Here is a 22,913-nt window from a genome sequence, read left to right as displayed (position 1 = left end):
TATTTTGGCTGTAGAGGGCTTTGTGAATTAGTGTGAGCATTTTGTAGGTTATCCTTGCAGAGACTGGAAGCCAGTGCTGGTGTTGGAGTACAGGGGTGATGTGGTCATGTTTGTGGGTGTTGGTTAATATCCGGGCGGCAGCGCTTTGGAGAAGTTGAAGCGGTTGCAGTGTGTTTTTGGGTAGTCCAAGGAGGAGGGCATTGCAGTAGTCGATTTTAGATAGTATGAAGGCCTGTAGGATAGTGCAGAAGTCATTGAGGTGTAAGAGGGGTTTCAGTTTTTTAAATAAATTAATTTTAAAGTAACAGGATTTGAGTGTATTGTTAATGAATTTTTTGAGAGTAAAATGGTTATCAATGGTAATGCCATGGCTACGCATCTGTTGGTTGGAAGCGGTGGTGGAAGGGGGGGTATTTGATAGTGTGGGTGGGGGAATGTTTTGAGGAACAATGTAGAGAAGTTCTTTTTTTTTTTATTTTCTATTTATGCAATTTTACATATTTAAACAAGATACATTTCTTGATTGGAAATACAAGAAAACAAATAAGTAATAAATTCACAAAAGAAAAGTCATTAAAGAATTAAACATTATTGTTTCTTTAACTTAAGTCCTCAAGTCGAGAGGGCTAGATATACACAACCTTAAGAAATATTTGTGAAATACTTGAAGAAATTAAAGCCGATCAGTATAGGATTCTAAACCAATTTCTTTTCAAAGGGAACCGGGAACATTGTCACAGGGTTCTATGGAGCCCACAGGAGTTTTCCCTGCTAAAAACTGAGACAGCTGAGGGGGGTCATAAAATACATATGAATTACCATTATGCTTTACTAAGCATTTGCACGGAAACTTAAGGAAAAAAACTCCCCCAATCTGAATCACCTGTGGCCTCATTAGGAGAAAAGCCTTTCTCCTCTTTTGGGTTTCTCGGGCAACATCCGGGAAAACTCTTACATTACATCCTAGAAACTGATCATTTCTATGTCTAAGACAACATTTCAATAACCAATCTCTGTCTGGTTCCAATACCAAGTTCACTATTAAAGTAGCCGGTGTAGCAAGTTCAGTGTCCGACGTCTCTAAGAAGGTGGAAATATTCAAGGGCTGGTCAGCAGTGGGCACTAGAGACGTTAATCCTCCATTCTGTTCTGTTGATCTTTTTGCTTTTGGAAGGTAGAAAATCTTTGAAATTGGTGGCATTTCATTTTCCCCAACCTGTAGCACTTCCTGTAGGTACCTTTTAAAGATATCTCTCGGTGGTATTAAAGATATCTGTGGAAAGTTTATAAATCTTAAATTTTTACTTCTGATTACATTTTCCATCTGTTCCAGTTTCATTGATAAATTCTTCCTTTCTTTTATCATTGCAGTTTGGGTTAACTCTATATTTTTGATTTTATCTCGATTAGTCATAATCTGCTGTTCCATATCCACTTGTGCATTGCTCACAATTTTAACTTTTTCCTCCATTTCTTTTCCTGTGTCATTTAAGATTTTAATTTGTGACAAAATAGAAACTTTCAGGTCCACTAAAGTCTCCCAGATAGTTTCTAGCGTGAATGTAGCTGGTCTTACCACAGCAACTGTAGGTCTTTCAGGGATACCTCCTTCAGCTCCAGCAGTCTCCCTCAGCAATGTCCCGCTCACTTCCCCGATATGCCCCGATGTTATTATTGGGCTCATGGTCGCGGGTTCTCCTTTATCAGACTCTATGGAGCTCTGACGATGGACTCTCTGGTCCGACGGCGTTGCTCCCGACTCCGGAGTACTCCATGCTGCGGCCGGATTCTCGGGGGGGGTTCCCTGTGCAGGGCTCAATGGTGATATTGAGCCAGGGAGAGAGGGTAGCTCATCTTCCCCTCCCCCTCTCTCCAGCGGCTGAGCTTCTGCTGTTTGGTTTATCCTCACGACGTGCGCATCCATCGGACCAGGGACCGAGACGTTCGAGGGGGCTATAGGGTATGGCTCACCTCTCGGCTTACGTTTTCGTCCCATTTTCAAGAAAATTGCAGCAAGAGAAAATTTTTATCTCTGTTCGAGGAGCGCTGAATGCCGTGCACTGCTACCGGTCGGCCACTGTCTTAGCAGTGTTGAGTGCAAGGAAGTTACTTGTCAAGAGAGAGTTAATGATAGGTAAGGTGGAGTTCCAGGTTTCAATGGCTTTATGCAGAGTGTCATGTACAGGTATGAGAATTTGCACATCATCCGCATAGATGAAGTGCAGGAGGCCGAGTTTGGATAGAAGGTTACAGAGGGGCAGGAGATATATATTAAAGAGAGTGGAAGAAAGAGAGGAGCCTTGAGGTATGCGTTGTGTAAGGGGGATGGGTTTGGAGGTGTGGTTACCTAATTGGACACTGTACTGTCTGTCCTGTAGGTAGGATTGAAGCCATTGGAGAGCTGTATCTGTGATGCCAATGTCGGTAAGGCATTCTATTAGTATTTTGTGGTTGACTGTGTCGAAGGCTGAGGAGATATCAAGGAAAATCAGGATATGAGAGAGACCTTTGTCAAGGCTTTTAAGGATGTAGTCAGGTAGGGAGATAAGGTCTCAGTACTGTGATGTCGCCGGAAACCATATTGCGACTGCGACAGAATGTTATTTTCGACTAAGTATTCAGTAAGTTGACGATTGACTGACTTTTCTAATATTTTGGTTATTAGGGGAAGGTTCGAAATAGGACGATAGTTGGAAAGGTCGGAGTGGTCAAATGTGGGTTTTTTCAGAGTTGGTTTTATAATGGTATGTTTGAGATTTTTGGGAACGATGCCGAGTGTGATAGATCTCTTGATAATATTGGAAATTGGCTTGGCGATAGTGTCAGGGATGGAGAGTAGTGATTTTGTGGGGAAGGTGTCAAATGGGTGTGAGCATGGTTTCATCTTCTTTATAATCGAGTTAACATCCAGTGTGGAGGTGGTATCGAAGGAGGGTAGGCTTGCGTGGGAGTGGTCGAGTATGACATTGGTAGATACCTGAGTGGTGGGGAAACGAGACATAATGTTGATGATTTTCCTATGGAAGTATTTGGTCAGGTTGTCACATTTATTTTGATTGTCTGAGGGTGCGAAATTAGGGGTGGATTTAGTTAGACTGTTTACTATTTCAAAGAGGGCATGAGGGTTAAATTGGAGGTTGTGGATTTTGTGTGAGTAGAAGTCTCTTTTGGTTTTTTCAATAGCTGTTCTGTAGGTGTGGAGGAAGGATCTGAAAGTGGTTAGTAGTGTGGGGGTGGGGTTTTTTCTCCAGTTTCTTTCTAATTTTCTAAGGTTGTGCTTCATAGCTTTTAAATCGGAAGTGTACCATGGTTATTTTTTGGATTTTGCCATGTCAATCACACGATATTGCATGGGGCAAAGTTTACTAGCGATGGAGTCGGTAGAGTGGCTCCAGGAATTAAGCGCAGTTTCAGCATTAGTTAAGTCCAGACAATCTGATAAAAGACAAGCAGGATGGTAGTCCACACACATGGGTGACATCATAGGATGGAGCACGCCATGGAAAACCTTTGTCAAAGTTTCTGCCAATCACGTGTCCATGTGGGGTCCCTCTTCAGTCCCTCTTCAGTCTCTTCTTTTTCGTGGAGGTGTCGCCTCTCGGTTTCAGAGCTCGAGCTTCTATTTTGAGAAAGTGTTTTTTTGCCTTCCACGCATCACATAGGGTCCCTCACCCTCCTCGGCCTGTGATTGGTAAGTTTCACAGGTCATCGTGGTCGATTGCCAACAGTGTCCTCTCCCGGAGCCTGCCAACCATCAACCACGTGTCGTGCTTTTTTTCAAATGGCATAGACCGGCTTCTGCTGGTGCCCCCAGTGCCCCCCATACATGTCCATCACAAAACCCCACGAGGTCTGTGACCATTGCCTGGGGGCTTCCCATGATGTCTGTGTCTATGATCTCTGTGCCCAGATGACCCCGAAGGGTCATTGGTCTCGCCTGAATAAAATGGAAAAACCTTTCGGGTCCAAGCATTCGGAGCCATCCTCGGTGTTGGGAACATCCACCCCGCTTGGTAAGGAGCTCACGGCTCCTACTCAAAAGGTTCTCCTCCCCTCATCATGCCTGGTCCTGAGATCAGTGCAGAGGACCATCTGCTGTCCCTGTCATCTCGTTCCCGGTCTGGTTTCTTGACGTCGCTATTGGTATTGGGAAAGGACCACGGTGTTCATTGAGAAAGATCTAAGAAGATTCGGCATTGGTCCTCTTATTCCAACAAACCAGACCATGAGAAGGCATCAACCTCGGTGTCTGCCACGAAGCAGTTGAGGGTGGAGGAGGCCATTCCCTCTGACCCAACTGATGCCTACAAGCGGCCTCCACCGACACCTGTAGATGGCTCGGTCCACCTTACACAGGGGTATGTACCGATTTTGCCAGGTCCTCCTCAGCCCGTGCTCTCCTCGCCGGCCTTGGAGGAGGAGTTAGAGAGGCACGTGCGGTTGGTGGTCGACGAAGCTCTGCAGGGCCTTGATCCTCTAGTTTCTCGGGTACTGCCTCAGCTGCAAGAGCCTGCTCCACTGGTGCTTGCGCCCTTGCTGGAGCGGCTCGACATGCTAATCGGTATTTTATCGACATAGCCAGCTCTGGTGCCCCAAGCCCCTCCGTGGCCCATGAGCAAACCACTGCCACCAGCCCCATACCAGTGAGCGACTCATCCGAGGAGCAGCTCAGAGATGCATGGTGCCATCTCACCTGCCAGCTCTCCCAGGGTTATCGGGGTCGGTTCCACCAATTCCTTCACTGCCCCTATTCCCACCGTCGCCAATAGACCTCATGCCGCCCTCACAGCCTCGGGACCTGCCGATGCCCCTGGCACCCCTGCCGATGCCCTTCAGGCCCAAGCCATGCACGCTGATGGGCCTTCGACCCCCTGCATCCCCAGAGGGTCACAATGAGAGAGAACCTCCCTATGACCCCTGGGAGGGGGAGGCTTCCATATCCTCCTCCGAGGAATAAGAACATTTGTCTTCTGAACCCTCTCCACTGGAGGAGTGATGGAGATCTCTCCCCAAGGATTTTTCTTTTGCAGGGTTTGTCAAGGCCATGGCTGAGTCGGTGCCTTTCCAATTGTTAACAGAACAGGACTCAAGGCACAAAATACTTGAGATCCTGTAATTCATGGATGCCCTGAAGGAGGTGGTGGTGGTGACAGTCCATGACATTTTCAAGGAATTTGTGTCCCGCCTATGGGAGCATCCCATCTTAGTACCGCTGGTCAACAGAAAAACAGATGTGGTGTACCTAGTCCAGCTGTCCACTGGGTGATGGTGGAGTCTACCCTAAAAATGGCTAAGAGGATTTGTACCTATGTTTTGGCTCAGGGAGTCAAGCCCATTCCACCCAGCCAACAGGGCAACAGGTTCTACTCCAGGTACTTTCTAACCACCAAGAAGACAGGTGGCTTCAGGCCCATTTTGGAACTGAGAGCTCTAAACCATTTTTTGGTCAAGAAGAAGTTCAAAATGGTCTCACTGAGTACCCTAATTCCCCTTCTCTGAGCAGGAGACTGGCTCTGCTCCCTTGATCTAAAAGACGCGTACTGCCATATCCCCATTTTTCAGGCAAATCGGCAGTACCTAAGATTCCTGGTCAATGGACAGCACTATCAGTATTATGTCCTCCCTTTTGGCTTCGCATCTGCACCTTGGGTTTTCACCTCGGGGTAGATTTTCAAACCGCGCGATTTGGCCTACTTTTGCTGGCGCATCAGGCGCAAGCAAAAGTACGCTGTATTTTAGTAGATACGCGCGTATCCGCGCAAATCTGGGATCGGCACGCGCAAGGCTATGGATTCTGTATAGCCGGCACACGCTGAGCCGCGCAGCCTACCTCTGTTCCCTCCGAGGCCGCTCCGAAATCGGAGCAGCCTCGGAGGGAACTTTCTTTTGCCCTCCCCTCACCTTCCCCTCCCTTCCCCTCCCTTCCCCTACCTAACCCACCCGCCCGGCCCTGTCTAAACCCCATCCTTACCTTTGTTGGGGGATTTACGCCTCCCAGAGGGAGGCGTAAATCCCCGCACGCCAGCGGGCCGCTAGCGCGCTGGGACGCAACCTGGGGGCGGGTACGGAGGGCACGGCCACGCCCCCAGACCGCCCCGGGCCGTAACCACGCCACCGGGCCCGCCCCCAAAACGCTGCCGACACGCCCCGAAAACGGTGCGGCGCTCGGCCCCATCCCCGACACGCCCCCGACACGCCCCCGACACGCCCCACTCTGAAAACCCTGGGACTTACGCGAGTCCCGGGGCTCTGCGCGCGCCGGTAGGCCTATGTAAAATAGGCTCACCGGCGAGCAGGGCTCTTAAAATCCGCCCCCAAGTGTCTGGCAGTTGTCGGGGCACATCTTATAAGGTGGGGAGTTCATGTTTTCCGATACCTCAATGATTGGCTCATCAAGGGCAACTCCCAACAGGAGGCTCAGAGTGCCTTGCACCTGCCAATTGATACCTTGGAGACACTGGGATTCTTGATCAACTATCCCTAATCCCATCTCCAGCCATCCAGGTAGCTGGAATTCATTGGGGCACACCTGGACACCATCCAGATGAGGGCTTTCTTGCCTCAAGACAGGGTAGAGACCTTAGCTGCTCTTGCCCAGCACGTCTCTGGCTGCCCACATATCTCTGTTCATCAATTCCTCCAGCTGCTGGGCTACATGGCAGCAATGGTACATGTCACCCCATTTACTCGGCTACATATGTGATGGGCACCGTGGACACTGCTTTCAGTGGTATCAGGCATTGCAGGATTTGCGTGTTCGCATCCTGGTCATGACCAAGCTACTGCTATCCATCCTGTGGTGGACAATCCCCCCAGACCTGAATCAGGGTTGTCCTTTTTGGAGTGCTCAGCCTCAGGCTCACCACCGATGCTTCTCAGACAGGATGGGGAGCGCATGTGCCCGAGCCATCACACCCAAGAGCTCTGGTCAGTTCAGGAGTCACAGTTCCAGATCAACCTCTTGGAGCTACAAGTGATCCTCTATGCCCTGCGGGTGTTCTGAGACCTCATCGTGAACAAGATAGTTCTGGTTAAGCTCAGCAATCAGGAGGCCATGTGGTACCTGAACAAACAGGGAGGGACAGGGTCATTCCCTCTCTGCCAGGAGGCAGTCCAGGTTTGGTCGTGGGCTATTGAGAATGGTATCACTCTCTGGGTGATGTACCTTACGGGTGTTGACAACATTCTGGCCGTCGCCTTGAGTCGGATGTTCTGGCCCCATGAATGGTCCCTCATTCAGAAGGTGGCGAACCGCATCTTCCGCTGCTGGGGGACCCCAGACATAGATCTGTTTGCCTCTGTGGAGAACAGGAAAGTGCACCGCTTCTGCTCACTCGGCTGGCAAGGCAGGGGGTTCAATAGCAGGTGCCTTCTGGATCAACTGGGAAGGGGCTGCGGTACACTTATCCACCCCTTCCGCTCATAACCAGGACACTCCAGAAGTTGCGACAGGATTCTGATTGTTTCCTTCTGGACCCGCCAGGTCTGGTTCCTGACTTTTCGGGACATGGCTTCGCGCCCCTAATATGACTGGGGATGGCTCTGGACCTCATCACCCAGGACCAGGGCAGGCTCCAACACCCCAACTTATGGGTCTTGGCCCTCATGGCCTGGATGTTGACCGTATCATGGTACAGGCCCTCAGCTTGTCGGAGGGGGTATCTCTGGTCCTTCTGGAGTCACAAAAGCTTTCTACTAGAAAATCCTATAATCTAAAGTGGAAGTGGTTCTCTTCCTGGTGCGAGGGTCGTGTCCTAGATGCATTCTCTTGCTGCCCTTCGGCACTACTAGACTATTTGTTATCGCTCTCTGAGTCCGGTCTGCAGACCACGTAGGTGATGGTTTACCTCAGTGCCATAGGAGCTTACCATCGGGATTTGGATGGTTCTGCACTTTCTTCCCATCCACTAGTGGGCAGATTCATGAGGGGCTTACTATGACTAAAGCCCCCTACTTGCCTCCCCCCAGCAGTTTCCTGAGATCTCAACACAGTCCTCTTACAACTCATGAAACCTCAGTTTGAACCATTGCACTCGTGTGACCTAAAGTACCTCTCCTGGAAGGTGATCTTCTTGGTTGCAATTACATCAGCTCACAGGATAGGTGAACTGCAAGCTCTGGTGTCAAACCCTCCTTATACGAAGTTTTGTCATGGCAAGATGGTCCAATGGACACACCCAAAGTGGTTTCAGAGTTCCATCTCAATCAGTCCATTGTGTTGCCTTTTTTTCTTGAGACCTCATGCTCACCAAGGTGAGTATGCCCTGCAAGAGGGCGCTTCCCTTTTACTTGGAATGGACAGTGCCTCACCATACCTCCATTCAGCTTTTTGTCTCTTTCCTGTTTTAATTTGGCTTGAAAAGTGAACCCTGAGTCGTAGCAAGAGTAGTCTCCACCCACAGGGAGGAGCCCTATGGGGACTTGCCACGATAGGCTGGATCCCAGCAGTAATGCACAGAGAGAGAAATAGGTATTTATTGTACTGCAATGAAGAAAGCTGCCCATGGAATGGACAGAAAAACATAGTCCAGAGGAGAATATGCCCAGCGATGATATCTGGTAGCAGCCCGCAGAGTGGGGTGCACTGGAAATGACTCTCACCGAGAGCTTGTTAGAAGAGTAGGTCTGGTAATGGCCCGCAGAGCGGGGTACACCGAGAATCCTCACTGTGGATGGTAGGCCTGGATGGTAGATCCGCTAGTGGTTCGCAGAGCCAGGTACTCTGAGAATCCACACAGCGGTAGTCAGGCTTGCAGGGTATATCCGGTAGTGGTCCGCAGAGCGGGGTACGCCGAGGATCCACACTACAGTAGACAAGCGAAGAAGGTGAGGCAGGCTGGGTAGCAGTAGTACTCACTGTGATGAAGAGAAAGTTGGAACAGAGGAAGCCTCCAAGGAGCGGAGGACCGGAGCTCGGCAAGGCCCCTGAGGAGCGGGTACCTAAGGCGTCCGAGCAGGAACTCTGGAACAACGAGCGTCTGCAACATAGAGGAATTCATCAGGAAGGAAGTCCTTGCTAACTCGTAGGAAGGAAAGTTGAGAGAGATTAAATACACGTAGGCAGATGACATCATGTGGAGGGGACGCCCCTGAGGTTCCTGCCATGACGTGCATAAGAGAGGGGTTGGCACGCGCGCATGCCCTAGGTGATTCCCGATTCAAAATGGCGAACACAATCGCCCATGCTGTCCCGGGGACGCCAGGGAGGTCGGCGTTTAGAGGCGGAGTAGGCCATCTAGGCAAGAGAAATTGGAGCTTGGAAACAAGATGTGAGCAACAGAGGGCGCATCCGTCTGCGGCCGACGGGTGCAACACTTCGACAGAAACCAATTAGGAGTCATTGTCTCCAAGCAAACTCTATCCTACTGGCTAGCAGATTGCATCGTTTTCTGCTACGCACAGGCGGGGTTGCAACTTGATGGCCATATGAAAGCTTACTCTGTCTGGGCCTTGTCGGTCTTGGTGGCTCACTTGCATGCAGTTCCCATTCATGAGATTTGCAGAGCAGAGTCCTGGAGTTCCTGCCACACTTTCGCCTCGCATTATTGCCTGGACAGGGATGGCCGACAAGACAGTCATTTCAGACAGTCCGTCCTCCGTAATCTATTCCAGCCATGAAAACCCAACTCTCCCTCCATGGGCTCTGTCTTTGGGTACAGGCCTACTCCAATGGTGGCTGCAGTTCCAGTTGTTGTGCACGTTGGCACCTGTTCTCTGCTGCCCATGTTCGGAGAAACCTGGAGCTACTTAATCACCCATGTGTGAGGACTACCGTCCTGCTTGTCCTTGGAGAAAGCAGAGTTGTTTACCCGTAACAGATGTTCTACAAGGATAGCAGGACAGTAGTCCTCACGAAACTCACCCACTACCCCACAGAGTTGTTTTTTCTCACGGTTTGTTATTTTATTTTATCGCAAACTCTATGTTATAAAACTGAAGAGGGACCTTGCGTGGATGCGTGGTTGGCGGCATGCTGGGCAGCATGCTCAGTGTGCTTGTCAAAGTTTCCATGCCGGGCTCAATCCGATGTTGTCATCCATGTGTGAATACTAACATCCTGCTGTCCTTGAAGAACACCTGTTACAGGTAAGCAACTCTGCTTTGTTCAGGACCTATGAGATGTATAGGACTCTATGCTACTAGATATCTACAAAGAAGCCACAGGAGAATCATGCTGTTCTGAGCTGTCTACAGAATTCTGCTGAAAACTGGAGCAATTTTAGTGGTCTGTGATGTGTTTCAATTATAGTGAGCAATCAATGAGAGACACCAGTACAAATCTCTTCATGAAGGCAAACTGCCAATGTATCGCTCCATAGTGAGACCGCACCTTGAATCCTGTGTACAATTCTGGTCGCCGCATCTCAGAAAAATATAATTGGGATGGAGAAGGTACAGAGAAGGGCAACCAAATTGATAAACGGGATGGAACAGCTCCCCTATGAGGACAGGCTGAAGAGGTTAGGGCTGTTCAGCTTAGAGAAGAGATGGCTGAGGGGGGATATGATAGAGGTCTTTAAGATCATGAGAGGTCTTGAATGAGTAGGTGTGAATCAGTTATTTACACTTTTGGATAATAGAAGGACTAGGGGGCATTCCATGAAGTTAGTAAATAGCACATTTAAGACTAATCAGAGAAAATTCTTTTTCACTCAACACACAATTAAGCTCTGGAATTTGTTGCCAGAGAATGTGGTTAGTGCAGTTAGTGTAGTTGGATTCAAAAAAGGTTTGGATAAGTTCTTGGAGGAGAAGTCTATTAACTGCTATTAATCAAGTTTACTTAGGGAATAGCCACTGCTTTTAATTGCATCAGTAGCATGGGATCTTCTTGGTGTTTGGGTAATTGCCAGGTTCTTGTGGCCTGGTTTGGCCTCTGTTTGAAACAGGATGCTGGGCTTGATGGACGCTTGTTCTGACCCAGCATGGCAATTTCTTATGTTCTCATGTTTTTTCGATACAGCTCCTGCATTACATATGGAAGGTGCGTTTCCTGAACACCATGGGCCTGGAGATTTTCTTTGACCAAAAAGGCAACCTGCCAGCTTCCTATGACATTCTGAACTGTCACGTATCTTCAAATGACTCCTTCACCTATGTAAACATTGGCTACTATGATTCTAGAGCAGCCAGTGGCCAGGACATCAAGATCAACACCAGTGCGATTATGTGGAATGACGACTTTACACAGGTTAGGTGACACTTCTCTATCTTCACAGAAAACAGATTGATAGGATACTCTGAGTAATGATGGGAGGAACCTTCTTTAATCTGATTGAAATCCAATTGAGTATTTGACTTGGATGGACTTGTTCAATCAAATTCAGGTTCACATTGCTTTGAATCCGACTCTGATTTATTTTTCATTAATTAAAAGGTGTCTGGGATCTTTAGCTCATAAATAGTCACCACTCCATATTCCAGGAGTTTGCCAGTCTTTATTTTGGGAAGGCTTCTATGAAAAGACATATTAAAAGTTAGTAGTAGTCAACATGTTAATAGTATACTTTGGTAACTAAAGAAAGGTATTACTACTGGAAGAAATGAAGTAATTATACCTCTGTACTGTACAGATCTCTGGTGTAATCCCATGTTGAGTATTGGATGAATTTTGGAAACTACACCAACAAAAGCTGGAGACAATTCAAGGAAGGATCAATAAAATGCCCAAAAAATGGTGCATGGCCTGTACTGTTTTATTTATTTATTTGTTAAAGTATTTATTGACTGCCATTCCAAGGATCATGGCAATTTACAATAATGCATTCATAATATAACATAACTTCTATATAATACAATTATGAAATAAAAAACATTAAAAAATAAAAGCCACTGTTAAGTACAACACACCATAAAATCAAAAAAATATGCACTACAATAATATACATAATACAATAAAATATAAACTGCAAGAAAAGCTATCTTGACCATTCTGGTAAATGTAATCTTTGCCTGTTTGATGTTATCCCACCATCTTGCATGTAACAATCAGTATTTAATTATATTATCCTTAAAAGTTAGATTAAAAAGCCATGTTTTCAAACTCTTTTTAAAAATCTTACTGTCGGAAATGTTCCCACCCATGAGCCAGCAGAGTAGTCAGGAGAATCTCACAGGCAGGAGGCAACAGAACAATATCCCCATGAAGATTAAGTCACCCATAACGATAGCTGAGGACAAGTCAAGTTTCAGATCATAAAGCAATTACATTAACGGTGATGTATTATGCTGAAGCAATCCTGGAAGGCAATAAACTAAACAGATATTTACCCTATTAGATATGACCAACAACACCTCAAAAGGACAGACAATCGACACAGCAATAATTCTATAATTCAAATCATTATGATATATAATCATTAATCCTCCACCTCTTCTTCCAGGTGTAGGTAGGGATAAACAAGAATAATCAGGGGTCAAAATCTGATTGATAAGCACATTATCTGAATCTCTAAACCATGTTTTGGTAAGACATACACAAGAAAGCTTCTGATCTTTTAGAATATCGTTAATTAAAATAACTTTTTTAGTCAAAAACTGAGCGTTTAACAGAATTATCAATTACAGTAAATAGGAAGGAATAATAGTATGCTGCATAGGAATAATAGGTTTCAAAACCTCTTTGCATGTAAAAATTATGACTTAAATTATGTGGCGAGCTGTCTGTACCTTCCATTTCTACTAATAACTTTGATGTTTTCTGACACCATGATGAAATGAAAAACCATTAAACATAGATATCTGCAAATCAATAAGGATCACATAGGGCTCACAAAGTGCACGCGAAGGGGCGTATGAAGGGGTGTGCTGCTTTGTCATGCTCCTTCAGCATACAATACCCCAGCATGTGGCACCTCCAGTGTCGCTCTCCACCCTTATCTCAGAGCCCAGGTGACGATGTGGCAAAGTGGGTGGGTCCTCTAGTCCCACCAGGATGGGGAGGGAGGGTGCTCCTGGTGACAGCAGAACAGAGTCACTCACCAGGATCATGGACAGACTCCCAAGATGGACGTAGGGAGCTACACAGAACTGGAATTCAGGCAGGTTAGCTGAGTCAGAAAGGTTCTGGTGTCGCTTTGTGTGTCATGCAAAGAGACAGTGATATGTAGCTTGTGAAGATTTCTGCATCAAATGAATAATTTCACACTTTTTAGCATCCATGTTTATTTTCAAAGCATTCTTCCTGTCTTTTAAATTTCCCATTCATTTTTTTCATCTCTTTCATCTCTTATGCACCATTCTTCCTAATTAAAAATAACTTACATGGGCTTGGAATTTTAGGTGATTCAGTACAGAATTTAGGATGTATATTTGATGCTAAACTTTCTTTTCAGAATCATTTTCAACAAGTTTTAAAATCAGGATACTCCAAGCTTAGATTATTGCGACATCTTAAGTTTGTTCTTGTAAGCATGATTTTCTCACAGTGTTCAAGCATTTGCACTAACAATAGTAGGATAACTGCAATTCTTTGTTTGTGAGACTGCCAGCAGCTTCTCTGAGGGCACTTCAGGTCCTACAAAATTCCACAACATGTCTAGTATTTATTTATTTATGCTAAAGCTTCTATTCCACTCTCTCCAATAGTAAATTGCCGACAGTGGGAGCATATTTCTCCACACCTCCAAGACCTGCATTGGTTGCCAATGAAATATTGTATCAATTTCAAGATGTTGATTTTAGTTTTTAAAGCATTGAAATTTGAAGGACCATCTTATTTAGCAAATCTTTTGAAATACTACATTCCTGCTCGTTCTTTGCAATCCAGTGTTAGGAAGCTGCTGGTAATCCCATCAGCAAAGGAAGTAAGATTAAATATGTCAAGATCTAGAAGTTTGTCTGTGATGGGGCCTAAGCTATGGAACTCCTTGCCAGAGAAATTGCGTATAATTGACAGATTTTGTCTTTTTAGAAAATATTTAAAAGCTCATTTATTTAAGCAACTTTTTAACCTGGAATTAATGGTTCTCATTGATGGCTAGCATGATAAAAGGTTTGTTGTAGATTTTTATGTATTATGTATGTTAATTATATATTTATTTAATTTTTTGTTTGCTTGTTTGTTTAGGTGTTTTATATACCGTCATTCCAAGATAAGATCACCAAAGTTATCTGCTGTATTTTAAGATTGTGTGATTTTAAGATGTTGTAACCCACCTAGTACAATTGTTTCACAATAGACGGGATATAAATAGTATTAAATGAATAAATAATATGATTTTTTGTGTGAAAAAGAGAGTCCCTAGGTTCATTATTAATAGATAAATTTGCTCTGTTCCCCTTCACACTTCTCTCCATTAAGGCTCCCGTCTCTGCCTGCAGTGAGAGCTGTGGTCCTGGGTACCGGAAGGCCATTCTGGATGGGCAACCTGCCTGCTGCTTTGACTGCATCCCCTGCTCTGAAGATGAGTTTAGTAACCAAACCGGTGAGTGCTATGAATTCCACCCAGTAATGAGCACTTCTTGTAGGATGGAGGATTGGTATTAGAGGGAATGGTGGTTCCATCTAGATCAGGTCAATGGGCAAACACTTTACTGGAATTTTCAATTCTGAGCAGGTGCTAAAAGGCAGACATCTCCCAACATATATATTGCAATCTTAAAAATTACATTTCCCAACAAGAATTGGGACCATTATTTTTCAAGAATTGGGACCCTTACTTTTCAATATATTTGTAAATGATCTGGAAAGAAATATGAGTGAGATAATCAAATTTGCAGATGATACAAAATTGTTCAGAGTAGTTAAATCACAAGCAGATTGTGATAAATTGCAGGAAGACCTTGTGAGACTGAAAAATTGAGCATCACAATGGCAGATGAAATTTAATGTGGATAAGTGCAAGGTGATGCATACAGGGAAAAATAACCCATGCTCAAATTACACAATGTTAGGTTCCATATTAGGCGCAACAACCCAAGAAAGAGATCTAGGCGTCATAGTGGATAACACATTGAAATCATCGGTTCAGTGTGCTGCGGCAGTCAAAAAGCAAACAGAATGTTGGGAATTATTAGAAAGGGAATGGTGAATAATACGGAAAATGTCATAATGCCTCTGAATTGCTCCATGGTGAGACCACACCTTGAATACTGTGTACAATTCTGGTCGCCGAATCTCAAAAAAGATATAATTGCGATGGAGAAGGTACAGAGAAGGGCAACCAAAATGATAAGGGGAATGGAACAGCTCCCCTATGAGGAAAGATTAAAGAGGTTAGGACTTTTCAGCTTGGAGAAGAGATGGCTGAGGGGGGATATGATAGAGGTGTTTAAAATCTTGAGAGGTCTAGAACGGGTAGATGTGAATCGGTTATTTACTCTTCCGGATAGTAGAAAGACTAGGGGGCACTCCATGAAGTTAGCATGGGGCACATTTAAAACTAATCGGAGAAAGTTCTTTTTCACTCAACGCACAATTAAACTCTGGAATTTGTTGCCAGAGGATGTGATTAGTGCAGTTAGTATAGCTGTGTTTAAAAAAGGATTGGATAAGTTCTTGGAGGAGAAGTATTTTACCTGCTATTAATTGAGTTGACTTAGAAAATAGCCACTGCTATTACTAGCAACAGTAGCATGGAATAGACTTAGTTTCTGGGTACTTGCCTGATACTTATGGCCTGGATTGGCCACTGTTGGAAACAGGATGCTGGGCTTGATGGACCCTTGGTCTGACCCAGTATGGCATGTTCTTATGTTCTTATTGTATTGTATATATATATGATGTGATCTCAGAGGAGACCTATGAGGTCCTGGAAGCTAACAAACATTCTATATCTATAATATGCATGGTGAAGTCTGTCTGTTGGAGGAGGAGGGGTCTGCACAGGGTGCATGGATACACTGGAAGTCACCAGGGAGCGCTGTTCATCATCTGTCACGCATACTATGCAAAGCTGCACATCCCTGGAAAACACAGAGGCAACAACTGGTAGAGTAAAGGGGCCTGAAAGGCTATGAGGTGAAATTTAAGACCCGTGCACATGTGCACATGCTTGCCAGCTCGCGCACAAGGACACATCGATTTTATAACATGCATGCGCATATGTGTGTGTATGTGAACCTGTTACAAAATCTATTATATGCGCATACATGTGCACATGACTTTATATTGACGTGCGCATGTGTGCGCAAATGCTCCCTCGATCACGTAAGTGGGGGGATTTTAGTACATTCATGTGCTGTTGCAAATATCTGCCTCCCCAGTTCTTTCCCAGTTCACCCCAGTAAAGGAGAGGACTTCCTAAACCCTCTAGCGATCTTCCTCACTTTTACCCTATTAGCCCCAACCCTTAAAACCCCACTAAGTTTTTGTTATTGTCTTACTTATACGCCATTCCTAGCAGAAGTAAAGTTACGGAGTAGGGAACCCCTGCTCATGCTCGAGCACATAAATACTTATTCACAGACTTCATATTAAAGACTCGGCCTGCCCATGCTCCACCCCTTTCTTGATCTTTTTCATTTGTGTGCATACCAGGAGATACACGCATACCTGCGCGGTTTTTTTAATCTGCGCGTTGCACGCCAGACCAAGTCACACACATATCTCCCGGCTTTGGCGCGTGTAGCATTTTTAAAATCCGCTAGCAAATGAAAGAGGATGAATGCAGACTCACAAGTGTGCGGGGGGATATGGAGGAGAGTGCTAGGTTCAAGTGTAATTATTTCCCACTGAAGTTTCAATAGGTGTCAGCTAACTTATCTGGCTAACGTAGCCTACCACCCAGCTGAATATATCTGGCTAGCTTTAGGACACCTCTATGGAGGGACAAGTGTTAGCTGGATAACTTATCTGGCTAACTCACCTCTCCCCGTGACGCCCATTCTCTTCCCTCCACTTAGGAGGATAAATAATTAAAAGTGAATTTGAAAAGCCCGATGCGTGCTGAAATTATCTTCAAAGCTCCGAAATGCACACATAACTTGGGCTGCAATACTTACACACCTGCTTGCACACCCAGGTCTCATGCTGTGTAATTTTACTTCTGCTATGGAAGAGGTTTAACTTACAAATAACAAAAATAGCCATTTCTCATGGGTTTAAAGGGACTGAGGAAACTGGGGGGAGTGCAGGCTATTAAACCAGGGGGGTTTGGAGGACTTAGCTTTTAACTGGCTGAACTGGCAATGGCATGGAGGAGCGCCCATTATGAAATACCCTCACTTACATGGTAGAAATGGGATTTACGCACCTAAGCGTGCACCCACTTACAACTGAGCAGAGATGTGTGCGCGACCTGTGTATTTTATAGCATGCGCGTGTATGCACCTGCAAGTTATACAATTGCCACACCCCTGGGCTCCGCTTTGTAACCGTCTGAAAGGTGAATTTTAAAAGCCTGGCACACACATTAATTAGAGGACAAACTAATAAGTCAGGTTTGTTCATCGAGTGGATTTGAAAAGCCACCTGAATCCGTGTGAATCTCCAGGAATGCGCGCATCAAAGTTTTCCAAAAAGGGCAGCACGTGGGCATGGTCTGGGTAGGGAATGGGTGTTTTGGAGCATGAATCAGAGATCTTCACATAAATACTTACGTGCCTGGGCACACGCCCAGATCCCCTGCCGTGTAAGTTTACTTCTGCTACGGAGGAGGGGTAAATTATAATATAAAGAAAAATAGGCAGATCCGCGGGGTTTTAATGGTCGGGGTTAACTGGGGAGAGTGAAGACTATTAAACTTGGAAGACTTATCCTTTAATTGGGTGAACTGGGGATAAACTGGTTTAACTGGCAATGATGTCAGCGCATGCCATGTTAAAATCCCCTGATGTATACAGTAGTGGTTAAGGCATTTAGTGTAGCTGGGTTTAAAATGGTTTGGATAAGTTCCTGGAAGAGAATCCCATAAACTGCTATTAATCAATAGGGATCAGCCACTCTTCATTACCAGCATTAGTAGCTTGTGATCTTTTTAATGTTTGGGAACTAGCCAGGAAATTGTGACTTGGATTGGCCACTTTTGGAAACAGGATACTGTCTTGATGGACACTTGGTCTGACCAGGTATGGCGTATCTTATGTTCTTATGTAACCGGGATTTGCACACCCATGCGTGTGCCCTCCCACTTAAAATTTGGTGCACATGTACATATGGCAAGACTATTTTATATCATGTGTGCATATGTTATAAAATGGGCATGTCCCTGTGTGAAGGCTGACGCTCACACTCATATGTGCACTCACACGCTGGTTTGAAAGTTACTATCCATGTATTTATACAGCTAAGTGGTGGTCACTGACAGTAGCTGAATATTTAAAAGAAACTACTTAGCCAGATACATTGGAACTTATCTGGCTAAGAGGCACTGAATATAGGCCTCAATATTGTAAAGAACACGTATGAGTGCGCCCTTCTTGCCGTGACGCAGTCTCATAAGTAGAATCCTGAGACTCTCGCTAGCAGCGCGTGAGCAAGTATTGGCACAGGCCAGACTATGACTGAGTCCAAAAATCTATACAAAGACAAGGCTGCAGCTGAAACAAGGCAAGGACGAGACTGGTGGCTTCAGGCCTTGCCTGACGACATGAAACAAGGGTGAGGCTGAAGCGGAGCTGAAGACTGCAGCAGAGCCACAGGCAAAGACTGAAGCAAAGAAAAGCTGAAGGCTGAGAAGATGGAACCAGGCTGGAGCTGAAGGCAGGAACCAATCAGAAGAACTTGAGTAAGACAGAAGACTAGAACCAGAAGGGGAAGGAACCAGGAGACCTTCTTGCTGAGGCAAGGAAGCCAAGTCCAAGCAGGCTAAGTGGTTTTGAGTGTGTGACATCATCATCAGGATGGATACCCAACTCTCTCAACAACATGTGCAAAATCATGCACACCGATGCGCACATACTCCCTAAGCATCTCATTGGCGGATCCTAGTATCACACATGTCAGAGCATCCAATGGTGGCTTCCTGCTGCATGGTGAATGTCTGCCACCGAGGAATTTGGGAAGGTAACTCCCTCCTCAAGTCCCCTTATCAAGCCTCTTCTCTTTGACTTCTCAGGAGATGAAGGTACTATTTTACCAATTGGGGGCTTGGGGGTCCAGACTCAGGATCCAGAGATTCTTTGGTTTCCAGACTGGACTGAAAAACCATTCAAAGCAGAAGACTTCACTGAAGAAAAGATTGAAAGCTTGGACAAATACTGAGACTGGTCCTGATCGACAGACAAATGTTTTTTGGCAGGAAGACAACACAGTTCAGAATTCACATGGGAATAGGATGTACATTGAAATAGCAAAATCTGCACTTCAGACGAGGTGGCTTGAAGTGAAGAGGCCAGAGACAAAGATGAAATGATACAATGTTCTCGGCAGGATGGACACCATTGGTTAATCTGTAAGAAATTCTAGTTAATAGATGCTTGATAAAGACTCAGTCAGTGTAGTCCAAGTACAAGAGGGCTGGATGCTTTAGACAGTACATAAAACTTAATGTTTTTTTGGAGATACCCAACCTGAATCATGATGGGCTAGGAAGCTGTCATCACACAACCAGGTAAGGGTTCTCCGTTGATGGACGAAATGACAAGAGGGTGGTTAAGCTGTAGTAGGGCAACCACATTGATGTAGCAATGATTCTTCAATAAAGTTGCTTCCGTCTCCGGAATCTACTAAAGCTTTAGTCTGAACTAAATGTTTTCCATAGGTAAGACACAGCAGACTCATTAGTAATGGAGAGGAAGCAAGATGGTGCAAGGCTATCTTCCCAATGAGACTTCTCTTTATAGAGTTTTCTGGTCTCAGGGGGCACTGATGGACTAAATGATCTTGTGCGGCACATTAAAGACAAATATTTTGCGATCTTCACTTTTGTTTCTCATCAAGTAAAAGTTGGGTATTACCCAATTGCATGGATTCTTCAAAGGTAGCCATTTTCGGAGATTCCAAGATGGATTGTGAAAGATTCAGAGGTCTGGGAATCACGAGCGATGTCCCTGAGAATTCTTATGTTCACGAGTCTGTTCCTGGAATCTCAGATTAATAAGATTATCCAAGGTAATGAGTGCTTCGAAGGACAAAGGAAGGTTCTGGGCTGTAAGTTTATCTTTTATTCTTTTAGATAATCCCTGTCAAATAATGACGGTTTGGCCAATTTGGCCCCAACCGAGTTCAGAAGCTAAGGTATGCAATTCTACCAGATATTTACCAACAGAATAATTGCCCTGATGAATCTGAAGGAGCTCTGTGGCAGCGGATGTGACACATCTAGGTTAATCAAAGATCAGATGAAATTGCGGAATGAAATTGTCCAAATTCCTGAGAAGCAAATCAGCTTCTTCCCACAAGGGCGAGGCAGCTGGACTGTCCAATAAGGAGAGTATATACATAAGAACATGCCATACTGGGTCAGACCAAGGGTCCATCAAGCCCAGCATCCTGTTTCCAACAGTGGCCAATCCAGGCCATAAGAACCTGGCAAGTACCCAAAAACTAAGTCTATTCCAGGTTACCGCTGCTAGTAATAGTAGTGGCTATTTTCTAAGTCAACTTAATTAATAGCAGGTAATGGACGTCTCCGCCAAGAACTTATCCAATCCTTTTTTAAACACAGCTATACTAACTGCACTAACCACATCCTCTGGCAACACATTCCAGAGTTTAATTGTGCGTTGAGTGAAAAAGAACTTTCTCTGATTAGTTTTAAATGTGCCCCATGCTAACTTCATGGAGTGCCCCCTAGTCTTTCTATTATCCAAAAGAGTAAATAACCGATTCACATTAACCCGTTCTAGACCTCTCATGATTTTAAACACCTCTATCATATCCCCCCTCAGCCGTCTCTTCTCCAAGCTGAAAAGTCCTAACCACTTTAGTCTTTCCTCATAGGGGAGCTGTTCCATTCCCCTTATCATTTTGGGAGCCCTTCTCTGTACCTTCTCCATTGCAATTATATCTTTTTTGAGATTTGGCGACCAGAAAAAACGAGCCAGCTGTAATTCAAATTGCATCTTGCACACATTAAGGAATCTTCTGCATGCTTTAGGATAACTCAAATACCTTCCAGGTGGTAGTATTTGAATCAAAGACTCACCAGTTTGGATAGGTGCCAGTGCAGGGTTCACAAAAAGTGGAACTGAGACTGGACATGAGTCTTTTACTTGATCGAGTTACTGCTGGGCCTGTTGCATGAAGGGGTGCAGGAGACCAATCAATTCTGTTTTCTGCTTCTGCATCTGGGTGATCAAGGCAGTGATGGCCCATCACAGGGACACGTTCACTGAGCTCATGGCTTCAGCAAACTGGAAGAAACTGCGTATGCGTGAGCCGATCTTACCATGATGCAGCCTCATAGGTAGAATTCTGAGACCCATGCCGGCAGCAGGTGAGTGAGTCTTGGCACTGGCCAGTCTATTAGTGAGTCCAAAATTTTATAAACACACCAGTCTGTGGATGAAACCAAGCAAGACTCATGGCTTGAGACGAAGCTCATGGCTTGAAATAAGGCTGAGGCTTGTTACGATTCTGCCCTCTCGGGCATCCTCTCTACCCTTTTTCCCTGCCTTTTTCAGCAGCCCGGAGGCTGCTGGTTTTTTTCAGCATGGCTGGTGCTGTGCCGAGACTACACACGTGGCAGGTGCCGTGCCCGGATAGTCCCTCACACCATGGAGGCTGCCGCCGCTCTCACAGCATGGCTGGTGCCGCACTGCAACTGCTCTAAGTGGCAGGAGCCGCCTTTCTACATTTCCATGTGGCCCAGAGGCCACGAAGCTTACCTTGGGCCCTCCAGGGAAAGAGGGCCTGCATCCCCGGTCTCTCCTGACAGCTGGAGCCACCAGCAGTCCTTCTTCAGCGGCAGGGAGCTGCCCCTGAGACCGGGGCCTGTCCTGAGGCCTACCTCTTCAGCTCAGCAGTCTTCAACATGCAGCAGGGCGCTGTCCAGGGTCCTGTTCTGCTTCCTGCTTCCTCCTAGGGGATGATGCCGGCCTTTCCTTCTATATTTAAAGGAAGAAGGAGGGTGGAGGTCTACCAGTGATGTCTTTGTGGGAGTCGCCTTCTCATCAGGATAAAAAGCTCCAGCTTTCATTCCTTCCTTGCCTTCTCAAGGAGCCAGTCCTCTCTAGGACTTCTCTAACATCCAGCTTCTCAAGGCTTGTGTTCTTCATTGGATTTCCATGTGTGTCTTCTTTGTCCATGGTCTCTCAACTTCGTCTTCTACTTCAGACATCTTCATCTTTAGATTGTCTGGACATTTCTTCAAAATCTGACGTCTTCGTCCACCTTCATCCTGATCTTCAATCAATTCAGACCTTCTCCGTGGCAATGTAGCTTCAGACGTCCAGGTTTTTATTGTCCTCTCTCTGAGATGACCTCGTCCTCATAGAAGCTTTTATCCTCTGGCTCCAAACTCCGAGTCCACTTGAGCTCCACGCTGAGTGAGGTCTCCTGAATCCTGAGACCTTCCCAAACCCCTACCGGATTTTGTCACTGCCATCTTGCCTAAAGATTGGACTCTGTTGTAACCTGTACCTTGGCATTCCTCTTGCCTAGTCTTCGTTGGCCGTGCAAGGCTCGCCTTGGTCCAGGCTTCATTGGGGCCATCGATATGTCCTGTGTGGGGAACCACAAGCGTGGTCCGTGATCAGCCATGTTGGGCTGTGTAGGGCACGCCAGCTGGTATAGTCCGCGACTAGCCCTTATCGGTTGTGTAGGTCGCGTGATGTGGCACTACCTATCCAGTTGTGGATCTTCTGACTCTTCGTGATGCCCTCACGTTCCTCGAGTCTGCATCTTCATTCTACAAGCAAGTCTGAGTATCCAGTCATCATTTATCCATTTGAGTCTTCGGATGTCCTCACATTCCCCGTCTTCAAGTCTCGTCTTTGTCTTGATGTCTTCATCCTTCGACCACCATTCACCCTGTCGCAGTTGCTGCTCCGTGCGGCAGGTCTGAAAGGGCTAGGAGTAGTCGGAGGAC

General features: G+C 45.7%; 1 protein-coding gene across 7 annotated transcripts in view; it reads left to right on the top strand.

The window, feature by feature from the left end:
* The window catches only part of LOC115080772 (extracellular calcium-sensing receptor-like), a 168,152-nt gene that overhangs the window by 122,517 nt on the left and 22,722 nt on the right, over positions 1-22,913 (top strand). For 6 of the 7 annotated variants that reach the window (XM_029585172.1, XM_029585176.1, XM_029585171.1 and 3 more), the window contains 2 exons: positions 10,964-11,191; positions 14,303-14,426. In XM_029585172.1, the coding sequence (XP_029441032.1) occupies positions 10,964-11,191; positions 14,303-14,426 (352 nt within the window). The remainder of the gene's footprint in view (positions 1-10,963; positions 11,192-14,302; positions 14,427-22,913) is intronic. The other variant, XM_029585177.1, reaches the window with a different exon arrangement.

The sequence above is a fragment of the Rhinatrema bivittatum genome, chromosome 19 (genome assembly GCF_901001135.1).
Source record: "Rhinatrema bivittatum chromosome 19, aRhiBiv1.1, whole genome shotgun sequence".
Taxonomy (NCBI): domain Eukaryota; kingdom Metazoa; phylum Chordata; class Amphibia; order Gymnophiona; family Rhinatrematidae; genus Rhinatrema; species Rhinatrema bivittatum.
The sequence above is the reverse complement of the archived record's forward strand: the minus strand, read 5'-3'. Positions and strand labels throughout refer to the sequence as shown.